Source organism: Mauremys reevesii, linkage group 1, assembly GCF_016161935.1.
Source record: "Mauremys reevesii isolate NIE-2019 linkage group 1, ASM1616193v1, whole genome shotgun sequence".
NCBI lineage: Eukaryota > Metazoa > Chordata > Testudines > Geoemydidae > Mauremys > Mauremys reevesii.
The window spans coordinates 264,753,516-264,778,851 of NC_052623.1; the positions used below are offsets into that span (position 1 = coordinate 264,753,516).

The following is a 25,336-nucleotide window of genomic DNA, read 5'->3' on the forward strand; positions in this document are numbered from 1 at the left end:
TACATTGAAGGTGATGATTTTAGCATAGAGGAAGGTTGCAACTTTCTTGTCAAGTTCAAGTCTTTGCCCTTCGCAGTTGTTTTTATGACATAATCTCTGCTTGATCTTGGTCTTTTATTGGGGAGTTGAAGATGCAGAGACACTGTTCCTGAATGAAACTGATATTGAACTACAGTATCATGAGTCTGAAACAGGATCTTAAATTATCATTGCAGCTATGTTTCAGTGACAACTAAGGAACCAAAAATATCTCACTGGCAGGATTATTCCACTTCAATAAATGTACCATTCAATGGCTCGTTTGATCACAAGAAATACAAATAAGAAGAATTTCTGCATTTTTAAATTAATATGAATCTCCCTCTCTTGCTACTTAACTAGTTTTGACAATGTTTACATTATCTATACATTTAATTGCTTTATAACGTCTGCGTTCAGTACTTCAGTTCATTCAATCGCTTGTTTCCTAATGCTTCCTTCAATTTTAGGAATGTTGATTCAGTTAAATTCACACACAGTTTGATAGCCACTATATACCAGCCACTCATGTGTGGCATTGGTCAGCAGCTTTCATATTTACTATGTTTGGAAGGGGAAAACCAACTACTGAATTCAAAACAGTGAAAAATGAAAAATATGGAGCTGTAGCCAGCTTTGTACAGAACCATGTTATCAAAATACCCTCCATCTTCTAGAAGTTTCTAGATCCTACCAAACCAAGCTCCTCAACAGTTTACAACTCCACCTAGACCCCTCATTTCAGCATCCAATGACATATTAGTCATCGACTGTACCCATTCCTAATGCTAAGATTTAGTCATGGGTATTTTTAGTAAAAGTCATGGACAGGTCATAGGCAGTAAACAAAAATTCATAGGCCGTGACCTGTTCATGATTTGTACTATATACCCCTGACTGAATCTTGGGTGCTCTGGAGGGGGGGGGACTTTGGGGGTGTCACAGGTCCTCTGGAGCGGGAGGCAGTCCAGCGGCAGAGAGCCCAGGACTGCAGCTGTCCTGAGGGAGGAGTAGGGGGGAGGGTAGCAATGCGTGGCTCGGGAACACCACTGGTGCTGGGGGTAGAGGGGCGCACGGCAGCCCTAGACTGCCCCAGCAGCTGTTCAGGAGGCCATGGGGTCAGTCGCACCCACTGCTGCAGAAGTCACGGAAGTCACAGAAAGTGACAAAATTCGTGACTTCCATGACAGACACACAGACTTACCCATTCCCATTCCTCTATAACTTTCTAGACAGTTCTATAATTTTATTGTTGACTCCTAATAGGCCTGCAGACATGGCAAGAATCCCAATGTGTGCATCACTTCCCTCTTATTTTTTTGTTTCCAAAATATTTTTTGTATGGAAAGTATTACAAGAACATTTTCATTCTCAGCCTGAACTTAGAGTCTAATTTTTCTAGTATGAAAAAAATCCTTGTTATGTTCAAGTAAATTAATATAGACACAAATTCCTTTTTGTTGTTTGTTCAGTGAGATTGCTTTCAGAAACACGACAAATGACAATGTCAGTCTCTGAGTTCAGCACCTACCCCATCTCCAGCACAATGTCCGTTCCTGATACCCTCCACAATCAGTGCAATCATATTCCTTCCTCACATCCTCTCCCGTTCCATCATTACTAAAATGCCAGGATCACCCTTTCTGTTGTCTCAGTCACTACAAGCATCCCCACCTCCCTGTTCTCACCAATGGGGTTATTTCTAATAAACACAGCAAACTATATATTAGGAGTTCAATGCCCTGCGATTCACCAGCTCCTTCATCCCTAGTAAAAACCCTAAACTCACCATTTTAACCCAATACAGCACTACCCAGATCCTTTCTTCCCCACCATCAGTTCAACACACATATCACCACATCTTCAACTATCCCATCATCACTTTTCTATCAACAGCATAACTTCTGCACCATTGCTAATACTTTCACCAACTGCGTCTTTTCATTTCCTGCCTGCCACTGTATAGCACCCCTGCACCTCTCTAACTCCTAAATGAAGCATTTTACTATCAGACATCCAGTCCTGAAACACAAAGCCATACCTGATCACAGAGTATTCTCTCCCTGTAGTCAGAGAGCATTTCCCTTGAGTTTCCCAGCACTTCTGTGCGGCCAGGTTATGACTAATGCTACATGAATTTACAGGAATACTTCTAGCCAACATTTGCATAATACATCTTTCTCCTCCATGCTCTTTACTGGTGGATATATGAAGTAAACAAGCTCTTTCATTATTAAAAATATACACTGTTTATTTAAATATGCAAATAATTCCAAAACAAGCTGTTGCCAAAGGCATTATCTTCCCCTTAAGAAAAAATAAAACAGCATATTTTATCCTTCCTGGTGTATGGGGCTTCCTATTTGTAGGCTGGAGCCCAATACGCGCCACACATTTTTCCTATAAAAAACTATAACGCTTTGCCTCCGGCTGACACTAATATTATTATATATCCAGCTCCCTCAAGTCAACCTGCAAAAAAACCAACTATGCCAATTAAAAGGAAAATGGTGTTAATTGTTTTAGATGTGTTGTTTCCTTTTCCTTCACAGCCAGCAACTGTCAGCGCAATAAGTGGAAGAAATGCAAAAAATACATGGTAATGCTGACGACTAGAGGCTTCTGGTGTCCTTTGGATTTTCAGAAAAAAGTCAATATTTTCCTGACCTTATGGATCATCCTGGTATTTTTTAAAATAATTGTGATGGCTCTTAGGGCTTGTCTACATGTGAAAGTTATACCAATATAAGGTAGGATGTGAATTTAAACCAATATAGTTATACTGGTATAACTCCCAGTGTAGACACTCTTATTCCAGTATACTTTGCTTTGGAAGCAATTTAAACTAAGCTGGAAAAAGCCACTCTTATTCAAAAATAAGACTATCCACACAGGAAGTTATTCCAGGATTATTACAGTGGTTTAACTATACTGGATATAGTTATACTAGTATAACTGATTAAACTTTTCCGTTGAGTCAAACCCCCAGGGTTAAAGGATTTATGGTTTTTCCACCACATCACTAGCACACAATAAAGCTAATCATAGTAATGAAAAAAAAGAAAAAACACTCCCCCACACACACACGGGGTGCTTCTGAGGGGCCCAAATAGGATTTCACATACCAAAACTACAAGTCTCAGCTATTTCAGTGCCCTGATCTAATTTATCCAGTCTCTGAATACAATAAAAACCATGAGCTCCAGAGCCAGCTTTGTGCAAGGAAGAATTTTCTTCCCTCCATCTCTTGACAGTGGTCTTCAATTAGAGTCTACAACGATGACACTTACTGAGACTGACGGAGGAAATAAAAGGAGTGAAACTACTGAAATGCATCTGCAGAAGCAGATTATTCAATGTCCCGCAGACATCGGTGCGAGTGACAGCCGCCAGAGCTTAGTGAAAAAAAGAGAAGCGGAAAATTAAACTTCTCATTGGGCCTGATGATGATGAATATCTTCTCTCTGACGAGCTGAGACGGCTTAATCTCTGCTATTAAAATTAAATCACTGAGGTGCAAATATGGCAGCTGAAGCGGGGCGGGGGCGTGTATGATAGTGTTTCAGATCTGGGGAGAAAGACAAATCTGAGGAGAAATCACAGAGGTACATTCTGCACACTCACATCTTAACCCTGCTGAAACTAGGAATCAAAATTGAAACAGTCATTAGCAAAAGCACTGAAGCCATGTCATTACTAGGGGAGGCAGTACTCCTGGACAATGCAAGTATCTCATGATCTAAAACAGACTAACAATAAGTTTCAGAAAATTGGAAGGCATTTTCATTCTTCAGAAAGTCTCTACTTCATAGTTCCACATTCCACTTCAAATGTACACAAACTAGCAACTAATACCCTCACACAGAAACTATATGCAGGATAACTTCATCTACACAGATACGATTTTTGCATGTGGCTCCTTTTAAAATATTCTGCAATCTGTTTCCTTTGAGATCATTATTTTAAGTCCCAGACTCTCCAACAAATTGCAGAAAAGGGTGAAATAACTAAAGATCATTATTGTTCAGATTTCTGGAAAAGAATACTGCCTCACATTAAGCTTTCAGACTAACAGAAGCCATTGTTAAAATCAGTGCAGATTTTGGAAGGATATCATTATTTTGGGATAAAAAATAGTTTCCATGTTAACAGTTAATTTGGAAACCGTCACTAATGCTATATAGTTAAGAAATGCTATCACCTTTTCGGAAATAATATGACTTGGTTAAATTAAATCCTGTGACAGGGAGGTGGCTTATTGATTGCAGCTTACTAAAATCCTGGTATTAGTTTAAATAACTCTTGAGTACTTAAGGCATTAATCCTGTGAAAAATAAGAGAGTAATATCTTCTATCTTTTAATACAGTAAGGGTAAACTGTATAGATTGTTTCATTGTAAGAAAGCGTGTTGTTTTATTTGGAGACTCCAACACAGAGATGCTGTTACGATATAAGATTACAAATCACAAATAGTTAGCTGCCAAATTTCTGCTATCGTAAAACTTGTTTCCTAAAGTGAATAATCACTCTTCAAATGCTGCTAAAATTGTGTTTGATTTGATCCTATCTGACGAGTTATTTTCAAAACTTAAAAGGGGGATAAGCTATAGCTTAGAAAAAAGAAATCTGGTTGGGTGATTAGTTTTCCTGATCAAGTGGCAAGTGCCTTACAAGTTTTCCAGTAATTAGCCTGTAATAATTTTGGTACAGTTAATAATTATCCTATAAAATTACCCGGTGCTTGAAATGGTAACACATTTTAGTGTCTGTAGCAGTGTAATATTTATAGTTCTCAGGAAAATATTTACTATAGTCCACTTCATGCACTGTAGTGCAGTTTATTCTACATTAGACGGAAATGGTATTGTCTTATTTAATCAAGGTGCAGGATACTGTACAGTTACCAGTGCACATCTGTACAATTTTTTCTCCCATAATTATGGCCCTGAAAAAAGAATCATTTTTGGACTACATGGGTATTGCAAAAAAAGCCCAATACCATAATTTTTCCAACAGTGGGGAAGCAGAAGCAGGCATCAGCACGTGGGGTAGCCAATGGCTATGCAGTGTCTCTTGGGGTGGCCCCCCCATTGGCTGCATGCCTGCCCCCACAAGCTCTGTCCCTCTCTGTATATTAATAAGCCCAGAGGACAGCAGAATGGAAGCATTGCAGGGGAGATGGTTTCTGAGAAGCCCAATATAATTTAAAACGACTGCTGCTGCCCAGTCCTGCCTGCTCCATCCTAACCCACACTGACATACCCAAGAACTGCTGCTATTTTTCCAGCAGCAGGGAGGCAGAAGATTGCATCCACACACCAGTCTCCATACTTGACTGACGGTTTTATGCAAAGGTTTGCAACAGTGACCTTTCGCTGACTGTGTTCCATGCATATCCCCTGAAAATTGCTACTTCACCCATGACATTGTCATGAATTTAAAAAAAATCTGAGATTTTCTCTCTACTATTATGAAATCCCATGAGCTCTGATTGGCTGTAGGTGTCTAATTTCCATAATTGCTGTATCATAGGGTAACTAGCCCCTTTAGGAAGGAGCAGAGTCCAGTGCACCTGTGGCTGATTAGCTACCTCCCAATTGGGCTTAAAAGAAGGCACTTGGGCCCTAGAGGGGAGGAGAAAGGGTGAGTTGGAGACCTGGAGAGCCAGAGAGCTGTCTGCTGAGAGCCCACACTGGAGCAGCAAAGAAACAGGCAGGGGAGAGCTGCCTGGGAGAGACACGGAAGTTGCAGAGAGCAAAAAGCTCTACAGGTCATCCTTAGAAATAGGGAGGAATTGCTAGGAAGCCAGCAGAGCGGTTAACCTGTTGGCCTTCCTGAGCTGCATACTGAGTTTTCAGTAGAAGAGTTATGAGACTGGTCATTCTCGGATGGATAGGCGTGGGAGTGGGGCCCCGAAACAAGGGCAGAAAGGAACTGGGACCAAGTGCTGGTGGACTCACGGATGGGTGAACTGTAAAGGATGTTCCTAGAGAAGGAGAACAGAAAAAAAAATCACAGTACCTTTATATGCTTTACTCTGGGAATTAGGAGAACAGTTTTACCATAAGGGTTCTACACACTATTGTACCTATACATAAATAAATGATGTCCAGAGGTGGGACTTTGTATTGGACAGTGAAACTCTGTACTCTTTTTATGCCTGGGCTGGGGGGAAATGTAGGTAGACACACCTATCCATGTCTAGCCTGCCACAAGAGGGCGCCCCGGGGGGGGGGGGAGGAGAGGCACCTTCTCACACACTGTATGGTTGTTTCTCAGTCATAACAACATGAAAAATCTCTGTTCCAACTGGCTCATATACTCAGAATTTTCAAGCTGTTGGTCAGCAGTAAAAGTGGCCACTTAACCCTGCTTCTCACTACCTCCGGCTGAAATAGAGAAACTAAAATGTTTATATGAGGAAGGACTGGGGGAGAGAGATCAAAAAACAATGAAAATGGGACTGGCTAACTGTTGAAATGGAAATAGTCTTTTTTTTTTTTTTAAGTTTAAAAACTATTTCCTATCTCCTTCTCATCCCTCTTCTCCCCTCCTGAAGCAAGACAAATTCAGGCTCTCTTAGAAATAAGGCACACATTTTTCACAGTGCAGGGTAATCCCACTGGAACCACTTACCATGGGCTGTGGTGGAATCTCCATCCCTTTTTAAATCTTTAAACCAAGATTAGCGGTCTTTCTAAAAGTTATGATCTCGCTCAACAAGAAGTTACGGGCCTGATGCAGGAATTAGTGAGTGAGGTTCTGTGGCATGTTTTATACAGGAGGTCAGACTAAATTATCGGAATGGACCCATCTGATCTTAAAAATCCATGAATCCTCACAAACCAGGAATGCTCTGGTAACTGTTGCATGTGTTTACATTGGAAGAATCCCAAACCCTCCCAGCCAGTTCAGTTCTGAAACATAAATTAGACAAAGAAACTATTACAGCTATTCTAAGGAGAGGCTTATCGACATGTAGAGGAGGAAAGATGAATAGGTGAAGAAAAAAAAAGAGGGAAGGAAGAAAATCAAGTGTGTGTGTGTGTGTGTGGAGGGGGAGACAATCAGCCACAGATTTTTTTGCTGTAGTTTATTCAGCTCACAATGTAGTCATTACCTTGTAAACAGAAAGCACCCCTGTGTTATCATTCCAGCACTTATTATTGTTTCTTTTCAGTAACCGGCAGTCAGTATTATAAAGCATAGGAGAGCATATACTATCTCATTACTTCAGCTTCGGCAATAACATTTCCAATAACAATCTACTATATATTGGATCTCCTTGAACACTATATAATATACACCAGTATTAAATTGCACCGTGACTACCTCTACCATTACACTTGGTATTTTTCCACTTGAGGACGCTAGTATTCTAAATCTGATTCTGCGAGCTACTACGTGTGGCAATCCAGCTATGCCTGTGTAGAGCCCCAATAATTTCATTATGTTTCTGCACAAGCTCATGGGTCCATCTGCAAAGAGCAGTTTGGAAGACTGGGGCTTAAATTGTTGTTCCTCTTTAGAAGAATTATAAAATTGCTATTAAAAGTGTACTGAGATACGGCACTTTGTCATTAGTTCCTACTTTAACATAATCACGAACAGAATATTAGACAGAAAAGACTGTTTTAAGAAAGTCAGTAGATTTATCTTCTGGGTTTTTTTCTTTGAAATGTTCATTTATATTACACTTTACAAAAGACAAACATTAGATTATTGATTATAGATTTGGTTTAGCATAGCGTAACTAAGACAATTGTGTAAGCTGTACTTCACTGCTGTAAATCCAATAAAGGCAATTATAGCACTCTATGTACTCAACATACTGTACTTAAAGAATGAACAAGACAGAGTTATCAAGGAATAACATTAGATGTTTGTATGGTTACACCCTATGTGCTAAGTTATTTTTCATAGAGTGTTGGGAAAGGAAACTGATGTTACACAACCCATAGGTTAGAAGAATCACTATTATAGCCCCAGACATCCAAGGGAACTCCATCCCAATCATCTGATAAATTTAAAGAGAGAATCTCAGGCTAAAAACACACAAGCTTTCTGATCATCATCACTTTCTCTTATTGTGGGGGTACCTAGAGAGGAAAGGGAGTCATGTCAGTCCATAATTTTTTTTTACAGTTGGCTATTCATTCCACTTATTTCTCAAAGGGCAGGTGGATACAACAAAAACTTTACTTAGGCCCCAGTCTCACAGGGGGATATGGAGGATATGAAGCCATAGGAGGGAGACAGATGAGCAAAACTTCAAGTGAAGAAACCATTTACCCAATTAATCTCCATCCCATACAAGTTTGTATTGCAGAGCTCCCCAAAGTGTGGGGCGCCCCCCAAGGGGTGTGTGGAGGACCGGCCAGGGATGCACAGCGGGGCCCAGTCCAGCCCCCACAGGGATGGGGAGGGAGTGCCACCCAGCCCCTCCCCGCCCCCAGCTCTGCTTTGGTCCAGCCCTAGCCACGTCCTCAGCTCCCCATCCTGCACATACCTGGCCCAGTCCCCAGCCTCAGCCACTGGCTGCAGCTCCATTCCCAGCCCGGAGTGGAGGCTGGGGGCAAGGCTCAGAGTGGAGCCACACCTGGCCATGGACCCGGCTGCTGGCCCCCACCGCAGCCAGCTGCAGCTCCGCTCCTGCCCCAACCCCAGCCATGGCCCCTAGCCTAGGCCCTGGTCCCAAATCCACCCCCAGCTGTGGCCCCAGCCTCAGCCCCCTTACCCCTGTCCGTGTTCCACCCACCCACCCCGCCCTGAGCCACGGCCACGCTCCCGGCCCCAGCTCAAGGAGGGCGGTGGGGGGGGGGGAGGTTACAGGCAGGGATAAGGGGGGTATGACCATCAAAAGTTTGGAGACCACTCCTGTAGTGACTGACACACAAATATGTGACTGCCTATGAGTGTTTCAGGTCAGAAAAGGGGTGTTTAGGCATAGTGTCAGTACCTCAAGTTAGTATACCTTGTTTCCTACTGGTACCATATGCTTAAGTTTAAATAGATTTTTACCGAAAAAACCCCAGATTTTACAAAAAAGTATTATTCAGGTTTTTTTTCTTATTTTCACCCTACTTTTGCATCATTCAAATATATAAAAAATAACTTGTTTTATTAGGAAAATACAATACATTGCATGAGATATATGTATTACGATAGTACATTAGTCTATGTGTATATGCAAAGCTGCCTGTGAAGTAAGGCTATGTATTTGTCTAGAAGTTTTGGAGGTACTGACTTGCAAGCTATGAAATTCAAATCTTTGCAGAGAGACAGTCACTGTTCACAAAAGCAAAAGCAGACCTAAACAAAACCTTTCTCAGTGTAGCCATGCAGCCAAACTACAGTACAAGCAATTCCTAAAGTTTCCTGAAAAGATATGTTGCACCAAGGACAGGTAACACTGTTTGACCTGTGCATCAGCCTGGCATCCTTACTATGGTGATGAGGCTGTTGTGTTTCTTCTAGGGCAGTGGTTTTCAACCCGTGATCTGTGGACTCCTGGGGGTCCACAGATTATGTCTAAGATTTTCAAAGGTGTCTGCAGCTCCATTTGAAATGAAAAAAGATTGAAAGCCACTGATCTAAGATCTCTGCGAGAAAAAAATGCACATATACTTAGATAGTATCTTGCTTGCAGCAGAGCCAAAGAGCCGCTAGGCCACCATATCTCAGTTCACTTGCTAAAAATCATAGGTTTCCTAATAAATACAGAGAAATCCATCTAAAACTTCTTTTCCCAGGGCCTTATTCAAATCCCATTGAACTAAATGTTAAGATTCACATTCACCCTAAGCAAGCACTGAAAAAGGTTTCTCAACTGAAACTTTTTGGGATTCACAGCAGATAACATGCCTGAGCAAAATAATTCATAATGAAAAATGTATTCTACAAATTTTGCCTCTTTCTGTTAATAAACTGTCTGTGAAGAAATTTCCTCAAATTTGTTCACTATATGAAAACAATTGATGAATATTTTAACTATTAATTCTTCGTATATCTTGTTTATGAGCATAAAAATTCAAACTGTGTGAATCAGGCATGTGGATCATGAGATACAATTTCTGGCACATAATTGGATGAGTTTAACCCCCAGAATCAGTTTTCTCATTCAAATATTCACAGTTATGATTTCAAAGCTCATGTCCCAGGAATATTAAAATGTAAAGCTCATTGTGTCTGTCCATATTCTTGCCTATTAGCATATTCATTAGCCTATGTATTGAAAGTAAACATAAAAAAAGAGTGAAAACAGCATCAAAGTGAATCTGTTTAAATATTACAATGAGACATAGCATCATTATTTATTTATTTGTGTTCAGTATTCACCCAACTCTGGCTGTAACTCTGATCCTACTGATTGCCTGGACCAAAAGTGACTCTATATGGAAATGATATCAGCCATGAGGCATTTAACAAAGTCACATGGAGCTGGAAGCGACAGAGTATTTCAGAAGGATGACGACCCAGTCATTAAAGTACTAGTCTGGGACTTAGAAACACCAGGTTCAATTCCCCACTCTGCAACAGTGTTCCTGACCATGGGCAGGTAAATTAGTCTCTCCAGGCCTCAGTTTCTGTAAAATGAAGTTAATGCCTCTTCCCCTCCTCACAGTGGTATTGAGGGTAAATGTGTTGAAGACTGTGAAGCACTGAGATATTACAGTAATGGGGCCAAATGGGTACCTATGACAGACAGATAGTCTAGAGAGAACTTGCCTAATGACAGTCCCATACATCTGTTTCACATGGTCCCCAGGGTAGAGGGAATGGGAGAGAGAGAGCCCACATGCTGTATTTGCGGGTATTGTGTTAGGATCAGGAAAGAGGACATCAAATGACAAAAGGAAGGAGTCTACAGAAGAGTGAAGTCTGCCCTTATGCAGCTTTCAAAGTCCCCTGGAATCTCTCAGAAGCTTTTGTAGGAACTACTACACTGGGCCATTTTTAAATGTGTTGTAAAAACTAAGGAAATTCCCAGGCAAAACACCCACCTCCTTAAACTGGAGTTAAAAACAAAACAAAAAAAACCTGCAGAAAATGCAGCACAAAAGTAGGGTTTTTCATCACATGATCACACAAAACTGAGCAATATGACATACAGTGTTGTTTTCATATACTATAAAATACAAAATCATGGCCTTTCAGCATGTAAGACCATCTGTTTTCAAGCAACCATCTACTGCCATTTACATTTCCAGTTTACTGTGAATCCTATAAATGTTTCATCCTACGATGACCTCACACAGTGATTGTACATTAGTGTAGAATGACTAAATACAATCACACAAGCACACGTATATACATGATCAGCTTTTTGAATTGTCAGAGAGAAAGCTAAAATCTGAATAGAAGCGGCAGCCAGCACATCCCTCGGCCCGCACCGCTTCCCCCAGCCCCCATTGGCCTGGGACTGTGAACCACGGCCAGTGGGAGCCGCGATCGGCCGAACCTGTGGACCCAGCAGGTAAACAAACCAGCCTAGCCCACCAGGGTGCTTACCCTGGCGAGCCACGTGCCAAAGGTTGCCGACCCCTGATATAGTAAGATCCTCGAGATACAGATTGACTTTGTGCTCAATATTTGTTTCACCTGCCAGGCACTATAAATGGATTGAAAAGCTGTCCACTTGCACTGTAGATAGCTCTGCATACTTTACTGAAATGTTATTTTGTAACCTCACACAGAAATATTCAGCAAATCTTAGCATAACATTTTCACAACAGCTGCTATTGCATCACTAAACAAGGGAAGGGAAGGGAGGGAGGAACCCATTTGAAAAGTAGCCTACATCTGATCTCAGCCATGTTCACAATGACACTAACAGGCCTATCTCCCTGGTGTAAGGTGAGAGTAACAGAGGCTCTCAAACTGGAGCTCCACTAGTATATCTGAGAAGTGGCTTCTGGTGGGGCTTTAGCTGTGAGTGCCCCATGGCTCTGCAATTTGTTCTCCTCCTCCTCCTCCACCCCCATCAAATCTGATGACAGTCAGGGCTCGTTGCAAGGTCATTTCCTCCCCCCCTCCATTTGAAGATAAAGGGATGTGGGGGAGGGATTGTAATTGTAGAGGTGAAACACTCTTCAAAGGGGAGGGAGAATTGTGGCAAGTTATCTTAAATTGCTGCTCTTGTGTTTTAAAGTTGTGTCTCAAGAGTGCCTAGAGCATATGGATGGGTGCCCTTTTTAAGTACTTCTATACCCTTTCCCACACTCTGTGTCTGTCTTGTCTATTCAGATTATAAAATCTTTCGAAAAGAGACCATCAACAACTCTCTGTTTGTCCTGGTTGGTCCTTAGGCAATGCTGTAATAAACATGATTATTAATAACAATAAAATCTATATAAACAAACATTTATCTTTTTAGAGCGACTCTTAAATTAAGATTTTATCATCGTAATTATCTACCACCAAGACATGGGATACAGACAATGAAATGCCAGGAAGCACAGAGAAGAAAAATAATAAGGAGAAATAATTTCTAACAGTGCTTTTTAAGTGCAAAGTGGAAGAGAAAAAGCAAACTACTGATGCCAGGACCTACATCCTCCTCATCTGTCAGATGGTGGCAAGGACTCCTGTTGTTAAGAGCTGCACACAGGAAGCCATTTGCAGTGCATGACAACAGCTTTATTTAACCTATAATGATTGAAATCCCATGACTTGTCAGCTCCCATCCTCCTCATTCGTCAGTTCCCACCAGGTTTTTTTATTCTTACCTTCAAAACTGCCAGAAAACAGGTAAATCCAAGTAAAGGCTGGAACAAAAAGGAGAGTCAGAGAGGCAGCCAGAAATTTCCGTCTCCCTCTGCAGATTCCCAGCATTCTCTCAGAAGTAGAGATTCCCAATCCAGTGCTGTTCCTATGTCGGAAGCGCGTAGTCCACAGCCTCCCACATATTACTCTCTGAAAGGGAAAGGAGGAAAGGTTACCACTTTTTACCACTATATGAAGCCAGGCTCTTCCAGTGTCCTGCAGAGCTACAGAATGAGGCTGGAAATGGGGTTGTTCACACTGCAAAACAGTTCCCATTTCAACATTCTGCACAACAAATATAATAATGCATGTCTGAGAAGTGCCCTACAAGAGCATAAATCAATAAAATATATCACATCAGCTAAACACACACTGAGCTCATCTTATAAAGAGCAAGATTTGTATGCCACCCTTTGAACAGAAAAAGACTACATTTTCCTTGATGTCTCTGGGCAGAAAAGAGAGAGACACCTGTATCTCCACCTCTACTCCTGAAGAGCAGGAAAAACACTGGTCCACTGCTGGCCTAGCTGCTGGTAGTGAAGGACTCAGAAAAATAACCAGGAAAGGGAGGGTGGGAATTATGGTAGCCACTAAAATGACAGGGTTTGCCAATCACAAAGTGATACATGTAAAAGGGAGGAAAAGGGAAGGTTTACAATGGCTAAAGACAGAAAACAGAAGGAAACGCTAGCAGCTGGTGGCAGGAGCTTCAGACTATATGCAATAAGAGAGATAAAGAAGCAGTTTCCTTCTTTCAGGAATGCCATTTCCACCTGATTCCAGTATTTCAATTATCTTAACATAGTTTAATGTAATTTGACAGGTATTTCCTTCTCTTTTATATTATGGAAAATGTATGACTGATATTTTAAGGGCATTACTACTATATGAAAAGAAAAAAGAAAATCTGGACTTGTTTAAAATAAAAATGTATTCATTACAGGCATTTTCAGTAAATGATTATTTATATCCAGAGTACACATGAAGCATTAAAGACATTTTCACATCTCTCTCTTTTCCCTAGAAAGGAAGGAATATTGAAAAATACTAGGATTTGGGTAGGGCAATAGGGGAGAAAAACAGGTATCAAATCCATGCAAATCTATTTGTTTCAGAATTCTGCAGAAACCTCCCCAGAAAAGGTTTGTGATTTCAAATAAAAATTGGTGCAACGCGGTGACAGGGATTGTAAGAGCTAAATCGAAGGTACTGTGAAGTCTTTAATAATAGTGCCTTTTGGTGCATGCTGAAATGGAAGATTCCTACACAGATTTACATTTTTTAAAATCACCATTGCGTGCAAATGAAAACACATTTGATCTTTAAGACCATAAATGTATTAAATTCACAGTGAAAGTAAATTCAACTTAAAGCAAAAGTAAGAGATAAATTAAAGTTAGGAAAGATGGGCTCAGAAAAAGATTTTTCCAATCATTTTATACTTTAGGTCCCCACCACTTGGGGTCTTAAGCAGGGGACAGCAAAGACTACAAAAATTTACCCAACTCTTCCAAAATGTTACTGAATAGCATCAGCTTTACAAACTAACTAAAAGAGCAAATCTGCAGCCCACAAAGAAGCAACAAAACATACAAGTAACAATTACTGCACAGGTGCCACCCCAACTCTGCCCTAGCACTCCTCAACCCCCCAGCAGCCAGGCTGGGCCCTTAGCTCTGGCCTGACCCAAGCCCATGCCATCTCAGGCATTACTAGGAGATGGAGGTGGAGTTCAGACTCCAGGGTGGGACCTGCAAAGGTTGTGCAGTAATAAAGGCCTGGCAGTGACCACTACTGTCACCTCCTCAGAACCAGCACCCCCTGAGCCAGCTCCTCAGCAAACCCCCTTTTCCCACGGGCAGCCTGAAGAGGCAGCACTGCCCCTACCGGCTGGCAGCAGTAGCTGCTCAAGCTCCTATGCGTTGTGGCTGCCATTCTCTATGGGCAGGGGGAGAAGACCTGTCAGCTCAGCATAGCACTGCCCCTGAGGCTGCAGCAGCACTACCAGCCGAGGAACAACATTTTACAGAATGTCAGAAGCAGGGGCTTCAGTGATGGAGGCTGGAAACCTTTAAGCCGGTGCCCTCGAAGGACCATGGAGGGTGCAGTTACCCTGAAACAGTGACACTGGTTATATTTCATCTGTTTGTTTTAAAACATCCCACCAGAAGTCCTACTGTGATGAGAAGAGTGCTGTTTATGCTCATCTAAAAAAATACAGATAATTTTGCCTGGCTTTTGATGCATTTCACCCTAGTCTTATGTGTACACAGTAAAGCGTACAGAGTATAAATAACGTTGTTGTGTAGAGATGGCAAAAATTCTATACCATTTTCATGGAGTGCATCGCTGCTATGCTTCGGTACAATGTAAAAACATACATCACGCTCAAAGGGCGGGATTTTCCAAAGCACTCTGCGCTGGCCTAGCCCTGCGCTCACTCAGTCAGTGATAGAACTCTCAAGCACAGCACAGTTAAGGACAATCATGAATGCTTTTGACAATCCCACCCCATGTGCACTGCCATGAGCATTCTGATGCACGTTGCGATAGATGATCATACACCGACTCGGAAGAGCACCAACAGAGTTGGCAGCATACAAATCCATATTTGACCTGCATGTTTAAGGAATAATTCAGTTTTTCCTGAGTTACTGTCTCTTTTATTAAATACCCATGAAAATGTAGTTTGTGAATTGGCCAATACGTAAGCCCTATCCTGGACCATGCTCTAACTGCTCTGCACCACATCACTGGTGCAAAATAGCCTCAGGATTGGGCAGCATAAAGAGCATGTTTGCACCCTCACGTCAGCTGCACTGAGCATATCTTAGCTGCAGATCAGGACCTGGCCCAGACAATTTTCTGCCTTTATATGTGACTGCCATCTTTCAAACAAAACAGGCAAATAATTCTGCACACTCATGTAGAACTTTTATCTAACTAGGGAAGCTGTTTGGGAAGTTCCCAGACAGACAAGCCAGGTTGTGATGGATCATCCCAAGAAACATAAAAAGATTTCATCTAATGGTGCTTAAAAAAAATAAATTAAAGTTTCCATCATATCCCACCTTCCAAAGACTCTGAGTGGCTTCCTCAAGTCTTCAATGGTAGCTTTTCAAAGTATAAAATCACCATGCTTGCTGATGTGTTAATGTTCCAAACTAGTAAATGCATCATGAGAAAAACCCACACCAGCAGTTTTGCAAATGACCCATGGAGAGCAGTGAAGATACTTTGCTTATGGCAGAGCTTCAAATTCAGTAGTTTATTTATTGACGTATACACTTAAGAATATTTCACCTCATTTACAATCTTCAAATACACAGGAACAAGGCACAGTTATTCTTTGATTATGTTGTCATCATGTCAATTCAAAGAGTATAAATTTGTTACTCTTGAAAGAGTGGCAGACAGCACTGGCTAGAGCAATGGCTGAACATAGCAAATGTTTGTACCGTGTTTGTTTCCCCCACACAGCGAGACCATTAGATGTTAGTCCTGAACTACAGCAGCCACTGCTATTCCAGCCATGGATCTCTCCAAAGCACTATGCCAGCTACAGTGCGGTTTTATAATATGAACTAAACATCAGGTTGGTGAGGATGTGGTCCCTTTAACTAAGTCCATATCTCCAGTGATCAAGCTAAAAATCTCCCATAGATTATAATGCCAGTAGTGACCACTGTGATCATTAGCCTGATCTCCTTTATAATACAGGCCATAGAACTTCCCTGAATTAATTCCTCTTTGAACCATACCGTATCTTTTATAAAAACATCCAATCTAGATTTTTAAATGTCCAGTGATTTTTAAACATCCACTCCAACCCTTGGTAAAGGCCATTGTCACTGAAACAGATTTCAGGACCTTTCATTATTGCTCTCAGCATTTGAACTGACTGCAGTAACAATTTATCTCATCTCTAAAAAAGAATATTGTGGATTGTGATGGAAGGAAAATAAGGAAGAGAAAGCGCTGGCCAGGCTGTGTGCAGGGTAAGACAGTCCAATGAAACAGAACCCAAATAATTCCTCTTAACCTGCTACTGAATTTACACAGCTGCAAAAAAAGTCATTGGGCCACATTCTACACATTCAATCCCACTGATTTCAGTGGGTTTACCTGAGTATAACTGAGGGCTGAATGTGTCCCATTATGTCTATCATAATGGGAGGGAGCTGCTGGCAGGGTGTTCTGTGAGATGGCCTCAGATTAGAACTCCTTCCTATGTGAAGTCTTTCAGAGCACAGATTTATTAGCCTTCTGGGCATATATTTTCTCTCTTCACTAAGGAAGAGGGGATGGGCTATCTTTATTAATGAGCTATATTTTGCTGTTTTATGGTTTTAAAGTATGGGATAGGTGCCCAGAGCACAGGATGGGAACTGACAGTGACATTTTAGAAATATGAAAACATAAATACTGCCAATGATGCTTGTTTATTGCATTAAGGTAATGTATGTGCTGCACACAGTCAGTTTTCAAATGTTGGTAAATCTGATTTCAAAACATAGATCCAATCTTATAACTCAGTGTTGCAAGAGTGAACTCAACAGAAATATGCCCACTTAAACCAGCTGAGTTCTGGCCCAGCATTTTTCAAACTTAGCAAAGATTGAACTCCTCACTGAAGACTACATACAAATGAAGATGGAAAATGGACTCTCTATATTCTCAGAACATTTTTCTAAAAAGTTAGAACTAATTTAAAAAGAGAAACTATGTATAGTTTTTTAAGATTATGTAACTCAAAAACCCAGCTGAGTAGATTTTGTACCAGACTTTCTTTTTAAAAAAAAAAAAGTTCACCTTTGTGCTAAGGCAAAGCAAAAGTAATTTCATAAAAAAGAATTCTTGTTTCTGAACATCATGAACCAAGAAGGAGGATTTGAATGGAGTGGCTTTCTCCTCCTTGATTACTGCCAACATCACCACAATACTGCACCACCATGAAAATACTTGGGTGACAAATCACAATGGAAACAAAAACCATTTGCTCCCGAAATAGACAACTTCATCTGCATCTCTCTCTCCCCTCACACAAACTTAATCATGGTCCTCCCTCCCATCAGTCAACTGTGTACTGAGTAACTTGGTCGCCATGCTCACCCTTCCCCTGTGTACACACACAGTTTCATACAGTTTAAGGCCACAACAAGATCATGAGATCATCTAGTCCAACCTCCTGTATATCACAGGCCATTAAATTTCACCCAGATACCCCTATATGAGTCCAATAACTTGAGTTAGACTAAACATTTCAGTATCCAGGAGACCAAACTATTGAGTACCAACAGCACAGAACAAGTGAGATCAAGGGGCAACCAATATCTGAGGCCCCTGCAATGGCAGGAAATTGATCAGGTGAGATATGCCCGAATAATCTTAGCAGTGACCCATCCCCCCATGCTACAAAGGAAGGTTAAAAAATAAAAAGACACAAGGTCCCTGCCAATTTGACCTGTAGGGAAATGCCTTCTTGATTCCAAATCTCGTATCAGTTTGACCCTGAGCATGTCAACAAGACATACCAGCCAAGCATGGATTCTCTGTACCACCTCAAAGCACTGGGTCCACCCCACCTGGTGTCCTGTCTCCAGCTCTGGTCAATCCCTGATGCCTCAGAGGAAGCTGAACAAAACAACCAGACAACATCTGGACAACTGTGCATTGGGGATTAAAAATCCTTCCTAACCTCTTCAGGCAACAGACTGAAGAGGTGAAGTATGAGTTCAGATTATAGTTAGCGTCAAAATGCAGAATAGCAAGTGTTATGAGCATTTTGAGGGCAATATAAGCAATCCTGTACTCCCTGTGAGCCATGAAGGAAGATGATGAAACAGGGGGATTCAAACTCACAGACTCCAAGACCAGAAGGGCCCATTACAACCCTCCAGCCTGAATCCCTGCACACACCGGCCACAGAACTTCTCCCAGAAGATGGATTGAAGGATTTTTAATTATAAAGACCCCGAGTCTCGTTTTAAAGACTCCAAGCAATGTTGAGTCTCTCCACCTCCTCTGTCAATGTTTAATTAGTCTCATTACTAGAAAACTGTGTCTTATTTAAGGTTGACTTTGTATAACTTCAATTTCCACCCATTGGATCGTGTTATGCCTTTGTCAGCAGAATTGAAAAGCTTGCCACTAGCAGATTTCTTTGTCCCTAGATATTTACACATGGAAAGCGATCAGGTCAACTCTCAACCTTCCCTTCAGTAAGAGTAGGGTGAATTCCTTAAGCTACACATCATAAAGCTTGTTTTCTAGCTGCTGGATCATTCTTGGGTCCCTCCTTTGAACTCTTTCCAGTATTTCCACAACCTTCTTTAAGTGTGCACACTAGAACTGAACACTGTATTCTAGTAGCTGTCTTACCAACATACAGAGGCAAGATCACTTCCCTACTTCTACTTGATATTCCCTTTTTTATATGTGCAAAGATCGTATTCGCCCATTTTGCCACAGCACTGCACTGAGAGCTCATTCTGACATGATTATCTGGACTGGCCCCCTAGTCCTTCTCAGAGTCACTGATTTCCAAAGACAATCTCCCATCCTGCAGGTATAATATGAATTTTTTTGTTCAAGATATATTACTTCGCATTTGGCTGGATTAAAATGCATGTTCTTGGATTGTGACCATTAACCCAGGCGATTCAGATTGCTCTATCACAATAACCTGTCCTCCTCATTATTTACTACCCTAGCAATCTGTGTGTCATCTACAAACTTTACTAATAAAGATGCACATGCTTCTATTACTGTGTCACTGTGTCAGAGATCTTGCTTCATTTTCAGCCAAGGATTATCAGCTCAGCAAAGTGCTAGGCAGCTCTCAACTAGTAGGAGCAGCTCATAATAAAGTGTAGCATATAACATTCCACTAATCATTTTAGTATTCAGTTTCTATTAGCAATTTTAATTATGGCATGACAGTTTGACTATGTAGGGCATTCAGCAAAAGTGCAGTTGAGCAGTGTTAAGAATTATGACAACAAAATCAACACAATTAACTAGATTTAACAGTTCCACTATAAAAGCTTTCCCTATTGCCTTATACATTTCCCCGCATTTGTCACTGTTAATGTTATCCCAATAATCTTCCATTTATTTTCAGATTCAATTAAATGAAAATATTCCGTTAAAGTGATTTATATGCCAACCCTGTGTTTTGGTTTTACCATATAGCTTGAACGAATGCAGTGCAATTCTCCCTACTCTTCCACACTTGCAATAACAGGTTCAAGGAACAATTTCTACTTTAAAGCTTTTCCCTTGGCTCTCAAGACTGATGTATCGTTGGAGCATCCATCCTTTAAGTGAGACTTTCACACTATACCAGACTTAAAATAAAAATAACCTACAGAAAAATCCATTCAGTTAGCCAGTATTTTTCCTTTTTCCTTTTGTTAAAACAGGAGTTCTCTCCCTGGCACCCACCTTTATATCTTGCAGTAAAAGCTGTAGTCCCCTAGCTATAAAAGTTTGCTGCCATGTGACAAGGGGGGAGCAATAGCTCAGTGGTTTGAGCATTGGCCTACTAAACCCAGGGTTGTGAGTTCAATCCTTGAGAAGGCCACTTAGGGATCTGGGGCAAAAATTGGTCCTGCTAGTGAAGGCAGGGAGCTGGACTCAATGAGGTCCCTTCCAGTTCTAGGAGATTGGTATATCTCCAATTATTACCTTTATTACCTAAGGTGTCTGTCATGTCAAAAGAGAGACTGTTGCCATAAAAAGATTCTGATGGCATAAATCCAACATGGTGGCCAGAAAATGTAATAAAAGATGAACTCTGAAAGGGCAGGTCCTTATTCAAAGAAATGCCCTCTTTGGCCATATGTGCAACCTTTAGATTTCTTAAGAGGAGAAATGGCATTTTGAGAAAGGACAGTGGCATCTTTTCCCCACCCGCTTCTCAGATTCCTCTACATGGAGGACGCATGCTCCAAAACCAAAGCCTACCAAACAGTTCAAACTCCCTTGACACTGATACTTCAAGGCATCCGGAGCTCAGGATTTTTAAGAAAGGCCTGGAGTCTATTCAGACACAGAATCTGCTCCAGCAGTCTATTAACCCACGCCATAGGAATGGACTATAGCAGAATCTCCAAATCTTTGTAGGATCAGGTGGTAAAATTAAGACGTATGGAGCACTGCTCGGGTAAATACCCTTCACTAAAGCATCTAAATCATCCATGATTAGAGGCTGAGACTAAGAAATTTCATCTTACAAAACAATCAGTTGTTGGACTTGCCGTCCATATGGGAAATAACTGGAACCAAAGTTCCTCCCTCCCGGCCAAAATAAATAAATAACTAAACAAACAAATAAATAAAAACATTTCCCTCCGGGGACAAGAATTGTCTATTTTAAAACTTTCTATACTGAGTTTCAACTAGTTACAAGAAAATAGCCCTAACTATGGGAGAAAAACAGCCAACATGTTGACAAGCCGAAGGTCCAAATGGAATTCGAGTTTACCTGTCTGCTGGAGGGCTGGAACTGACAGCATGTGGGAGCCACACTACCTTATAACACCTCACAGGGAACGTTCCAGTGCTCAAGCAGAAGTCCATTTGACCCCCAATGGTCAGAGGCTTTTCAGAAAGTTCCAGGACAGGGTGCAGTGAGCGGCCCCTCTCATGTAGGATTGCCAGTTTAGGTTGGATGTATTCCTGGAGGTTTCATCACAAGACAATATTTAATTAAAGATTAATTTTTAATTCCTAGAGACTCCAGGGCAATCCTGGAGGGCTGGCAACCCTAATCTCAAGAGTGGGGATCCGTCCTGACAATACACCAAGAAGAAACACCTCTTCTGCTATGTACCACTCCTCCTGCTAGAAGTACAGTATACGAGTAACCACTGACCTAGGTACTGGAGAATAGAAGAGGCTGATGTTCAAAGCACAAAACAGAGTTTTTGTAGTGCTGCTCCTTGACTGCATGTTGGTTTCAATAAAAACACGGCTCTCAGCCCCCTCTTAAGAACCTTCACCTATCTATTTATCCATGGAATCAGTGTAATCCAAAGCCTCTTTCCCCTTTGAGAGACACATGGACTAACACAGAAGGAAGACTAAAAGTTAATGTGAAGGGAGGAGATTAATTAAGACAGCAAGAGGGTAGGTGAACATGTTCAAAGTTTCTACTGACTGGTCAACATAAATGTGAAGGGGGCGAGGGAGAGTCAATTCATTGACAAATTAGGAGTGCAGCAAAAGCCCAACACAATCATGACAAAGATAAAACTGGGCTGTTACTCATATTTTATATCCAAAGAAAGTTATCCAGTTCTAAAGTAGCTACTGACTTGTTTTCTCCACGAACAAGTCAAATCCCTTTCTCCAAATGTTTTTAACCACACCCATTTACCCATATGCACATAAAGCAGTAGCTATTTCATCTGCTCACCAGCCTGTCTGAATATTCCCCACAGTCCAAGGGAGGTGGAACAGGGTTGACCCAGTTGGAGGATGATAGCAAAACACTACCCCATGCACATACTATAACTCCATATTAAAAACACCCTCATATATGAAATTCCAACTTCACTGAGTTATAAACTTAATGAAGATCACAGAAAACTAACAGTAATAGCTGTGGGGTGTAACTTTCCCTACAGACGCAACCCCCTCCAGAAACATAACTTACATTTAGATCAATCAGAACACTATTCAGCAGCAAAAGTTTCACACTTAAAAAAAATAACTTTGACCAAAAAAAAAAAAACCCACATACCATACCACATTTCTTGATCAAGGAAGGAAAACGCCATCCTTAGAGTGCTAGTGCTTCATAGCTTTCATTACCAGTGCATTTTCCTTCATCAGGAACCAATGACTGAGGAGTTGTGTGTTTGTGCATTCACTGCCCCTCCTTCTTTCACGCTGTGTATGCCCCCCACACAGAAAGCAAGGTTCCATCTTTAATCAGAAACTTCAGATTAAAAGACACAACATTAAAACACATACAGAGTATCTTTAGTTAAACCCTCAGCTGGAGTAAATCAGCATAGCTCCATTGAAGTCAATGAATCTATATCGATTCACACCAGTTAAGAATTTGGCACCTTGTGATTAATGGGTGTGATGTCATATCCATGATTTAGAAGACATAACCTCTGCTTTATTCGTACATATTGCTTAGGTTTTATTAAAGCCAGGTAAACAAATTTGTCTTTATTTTTGTTCAAAATCAAGTCAGCCATCTCATGGAGAATTCCAAAGATAGGAAATTCCCTTCACTTCTATCTCTATAATCATAGTACTGGCAAGAGATCTAGAAGAACATTTCACTAAAGCTGGGCATGACCAAAAGCATACAGAGGACAGACACTTTGTTAAGTCTACACTTTTACATAATGGAAAACAATTTTTGGCAAATTAAGACAATTTATAAAGGTTTCAGAAGTGTCTTGGTGTATTATTACAGAACATCAGATGTTACCATGAGATGCAAGCTACATTTTCAGTTAGCACTTGGAGGACTGTAATGAGGATTAACGTTGTTTTCGAGCAAACTTCCAAGAAGTTTATATTGGAAATAAAGTATTAGCACCAAGGCTCTTCAAAAAAGTGGATAGATAATTCATGTTGAATCTGGAGCCTTGGTGTCTGAGATTTCCCGCTACAATTCTTCTGTCCACTGCGTACTAAGATACATCAATTTGTTCTTAACCACTATGCCTTTCAGGCATACTGCAGAGTCTGTCCGTTTCCCAGGTTTTACTTGGTTGAGTGAGGAGTGAATAGGCTGAAGGGAAAGACTTTTTCTTTAAGATCTATGAAAAGCTCTTGCAGAGTGGTTTGAGGATCAGGTTTTATTTATTTTTTTAGTAGGAGAGATCAACTTGGATGTACAATGTTGTTTTGTATGCTTTATTATGCAAGAGATTATTGAAGGCCAAGCAAAAGCTAAAATGAAAAAGTGGTCTAAAGAGGACATATTGACAAGAGAAGATCAAAGAATATGAAATTTTCATTTGTCTAGTTAGCATTTAAACACAGTTCTTTCAAATAAATCTAGTCTGGATAGCTCTTCTTACCCTTCCTTTAGAATACATCTCTGTCATGAAGGGAATACGGTCTAAAGTCAGAATATGGGACTGAGAGTTAGGATTTCTGGGTTCTCTTCCCATTGCAACCAGTAGTTCATCAGTCTTAATTAATCTCACTGAATGTCCCCTTATTTCTTATGTTATGAAAAAGGGAGATGAGAAGCTCCCAATCTGCCTTTTCTGTACCATTCATAATTACATATAATATATCCCATCTTGTCTCCTTTCTAAGGTGAACAGTACCAATCTTTTCAATCTCTCTACATATGAGAGAGTTTTAACATATTTCTGATCATTATCATCACCCTTCTCTTAAACCCCTATAATTCTGTAAGTACAGAGGTTATAAATACAAGATTACAAATTTACTTCAATGTTCAGTAAGTCTCTTGAAAAGAAAATGAATATATATATTAAACTGCATGATTAGAATGTGCATAATTAAAATTTCAGTTTAGTGTCCTATTATATCCCAATTGCATGTGTGTGTTTTGGGGGTTGGGGAGGGGATAGTTGGCGGGAGAGGGGGCAGGCAGTTGGATATTTTTTCAAGGGAATTTAAGGGATAGCAGATAACACAGACGGGTACTTATCACCACTCTTAGTACTTTTCAGGTAATTTGGCTCTCCTTGTACTATATGGACCCTCACTAATCTCTTGACAGCACTTTTCCTATATTGCTAGCACCTAAATCCTACAATAATAGGCATTTGGGGAAGTGTGGAGACTACTCTCTCCCTCTCTCTCCCTGTGGCTCTGATTCAGGAAAGCTCTTAAAGACTTACTTAACTTCAAGCATATGCTTAAATCCCATTGCCCTCAATGGGGGTTAAGCAGATGGTTAAGTGCTTTCCTGAACGAGGATGTGAACACAGCATTGGCAAACCCAAGTGTTTACAAATCAGTCAAGCCCCCCAAAATCATGAGATTTTAAAAAATGATAAATGATGGGTTCTTTTCATTTGCCTTCAAGTTTCTGAGCTTTAATGGAGTCCCATTATAAATCTTTTCTCTGTAACCTTGAGGGCTAAAAATCTACGCTAAGATGCACGCTAAGAGTCTCATGTATCATCTGACGCCAGGAGCTCGGGCTCGAAGAAAAACACCAACTATTGCAAGGCTTGCAATAAAATTGTGAGAATCAGCAACAGTGGAGGGGAAAGAAGGTATGCACGTGTGTGCATGTCCATGCCACCAACATGCAGTCCTTGACCATGTATTGGGGTTGTTACTACTCAACTCCTGACTGTATCTCCAGAATTCACTCCGTTTCTCATCAAGATACTGTCAATTAGGCCTGTTCAAGTTTTGTTTGTTACTTATTCAAACATGCTTTGGGAGTAACAACGCATTTATGAACCTTGAGACAAATCCCATTTTGCCCATAGCCGGAAGATCCTATGTCCAATCAAGCAAATGAAAGTCTCCCTCAAGGTTTGTGATGAGCAAACTTTCTCCAATATTCACAGCGGAATAAGATTA

At 40.8% G+C, this 25,336-nt stretch overlaps 1 protein-coding gene across 3 annotated transcripts in view; it reads right to left on the bottom strand.

The window, feature by feature from the left end:
• Positions 1-25,336, bottom strand: part of LARGE1 (LARGE xylosyl- and glucuronyltransferase 1) — a 360,789-nt gene that overhangs the window by 239,548 nt on the left and 95,905 nt on the right. For all 3 annotated transcript variants that reach the window (XM_039494588.1, XM_039494577.1, XM_039494568.1), the window contains one exon: positions 12,748-12,934. In XM_039494588.1, coding sequence (XP_039350522.1) covers positions 12,748-12,853 — 106 coding nt within the window. In that variant the 5' untranslated portion in view covers positions 12,854-12,934. The remainder of the gene's footprint in view (positions 1-12,747; positions 12,935-25,336) is intronic.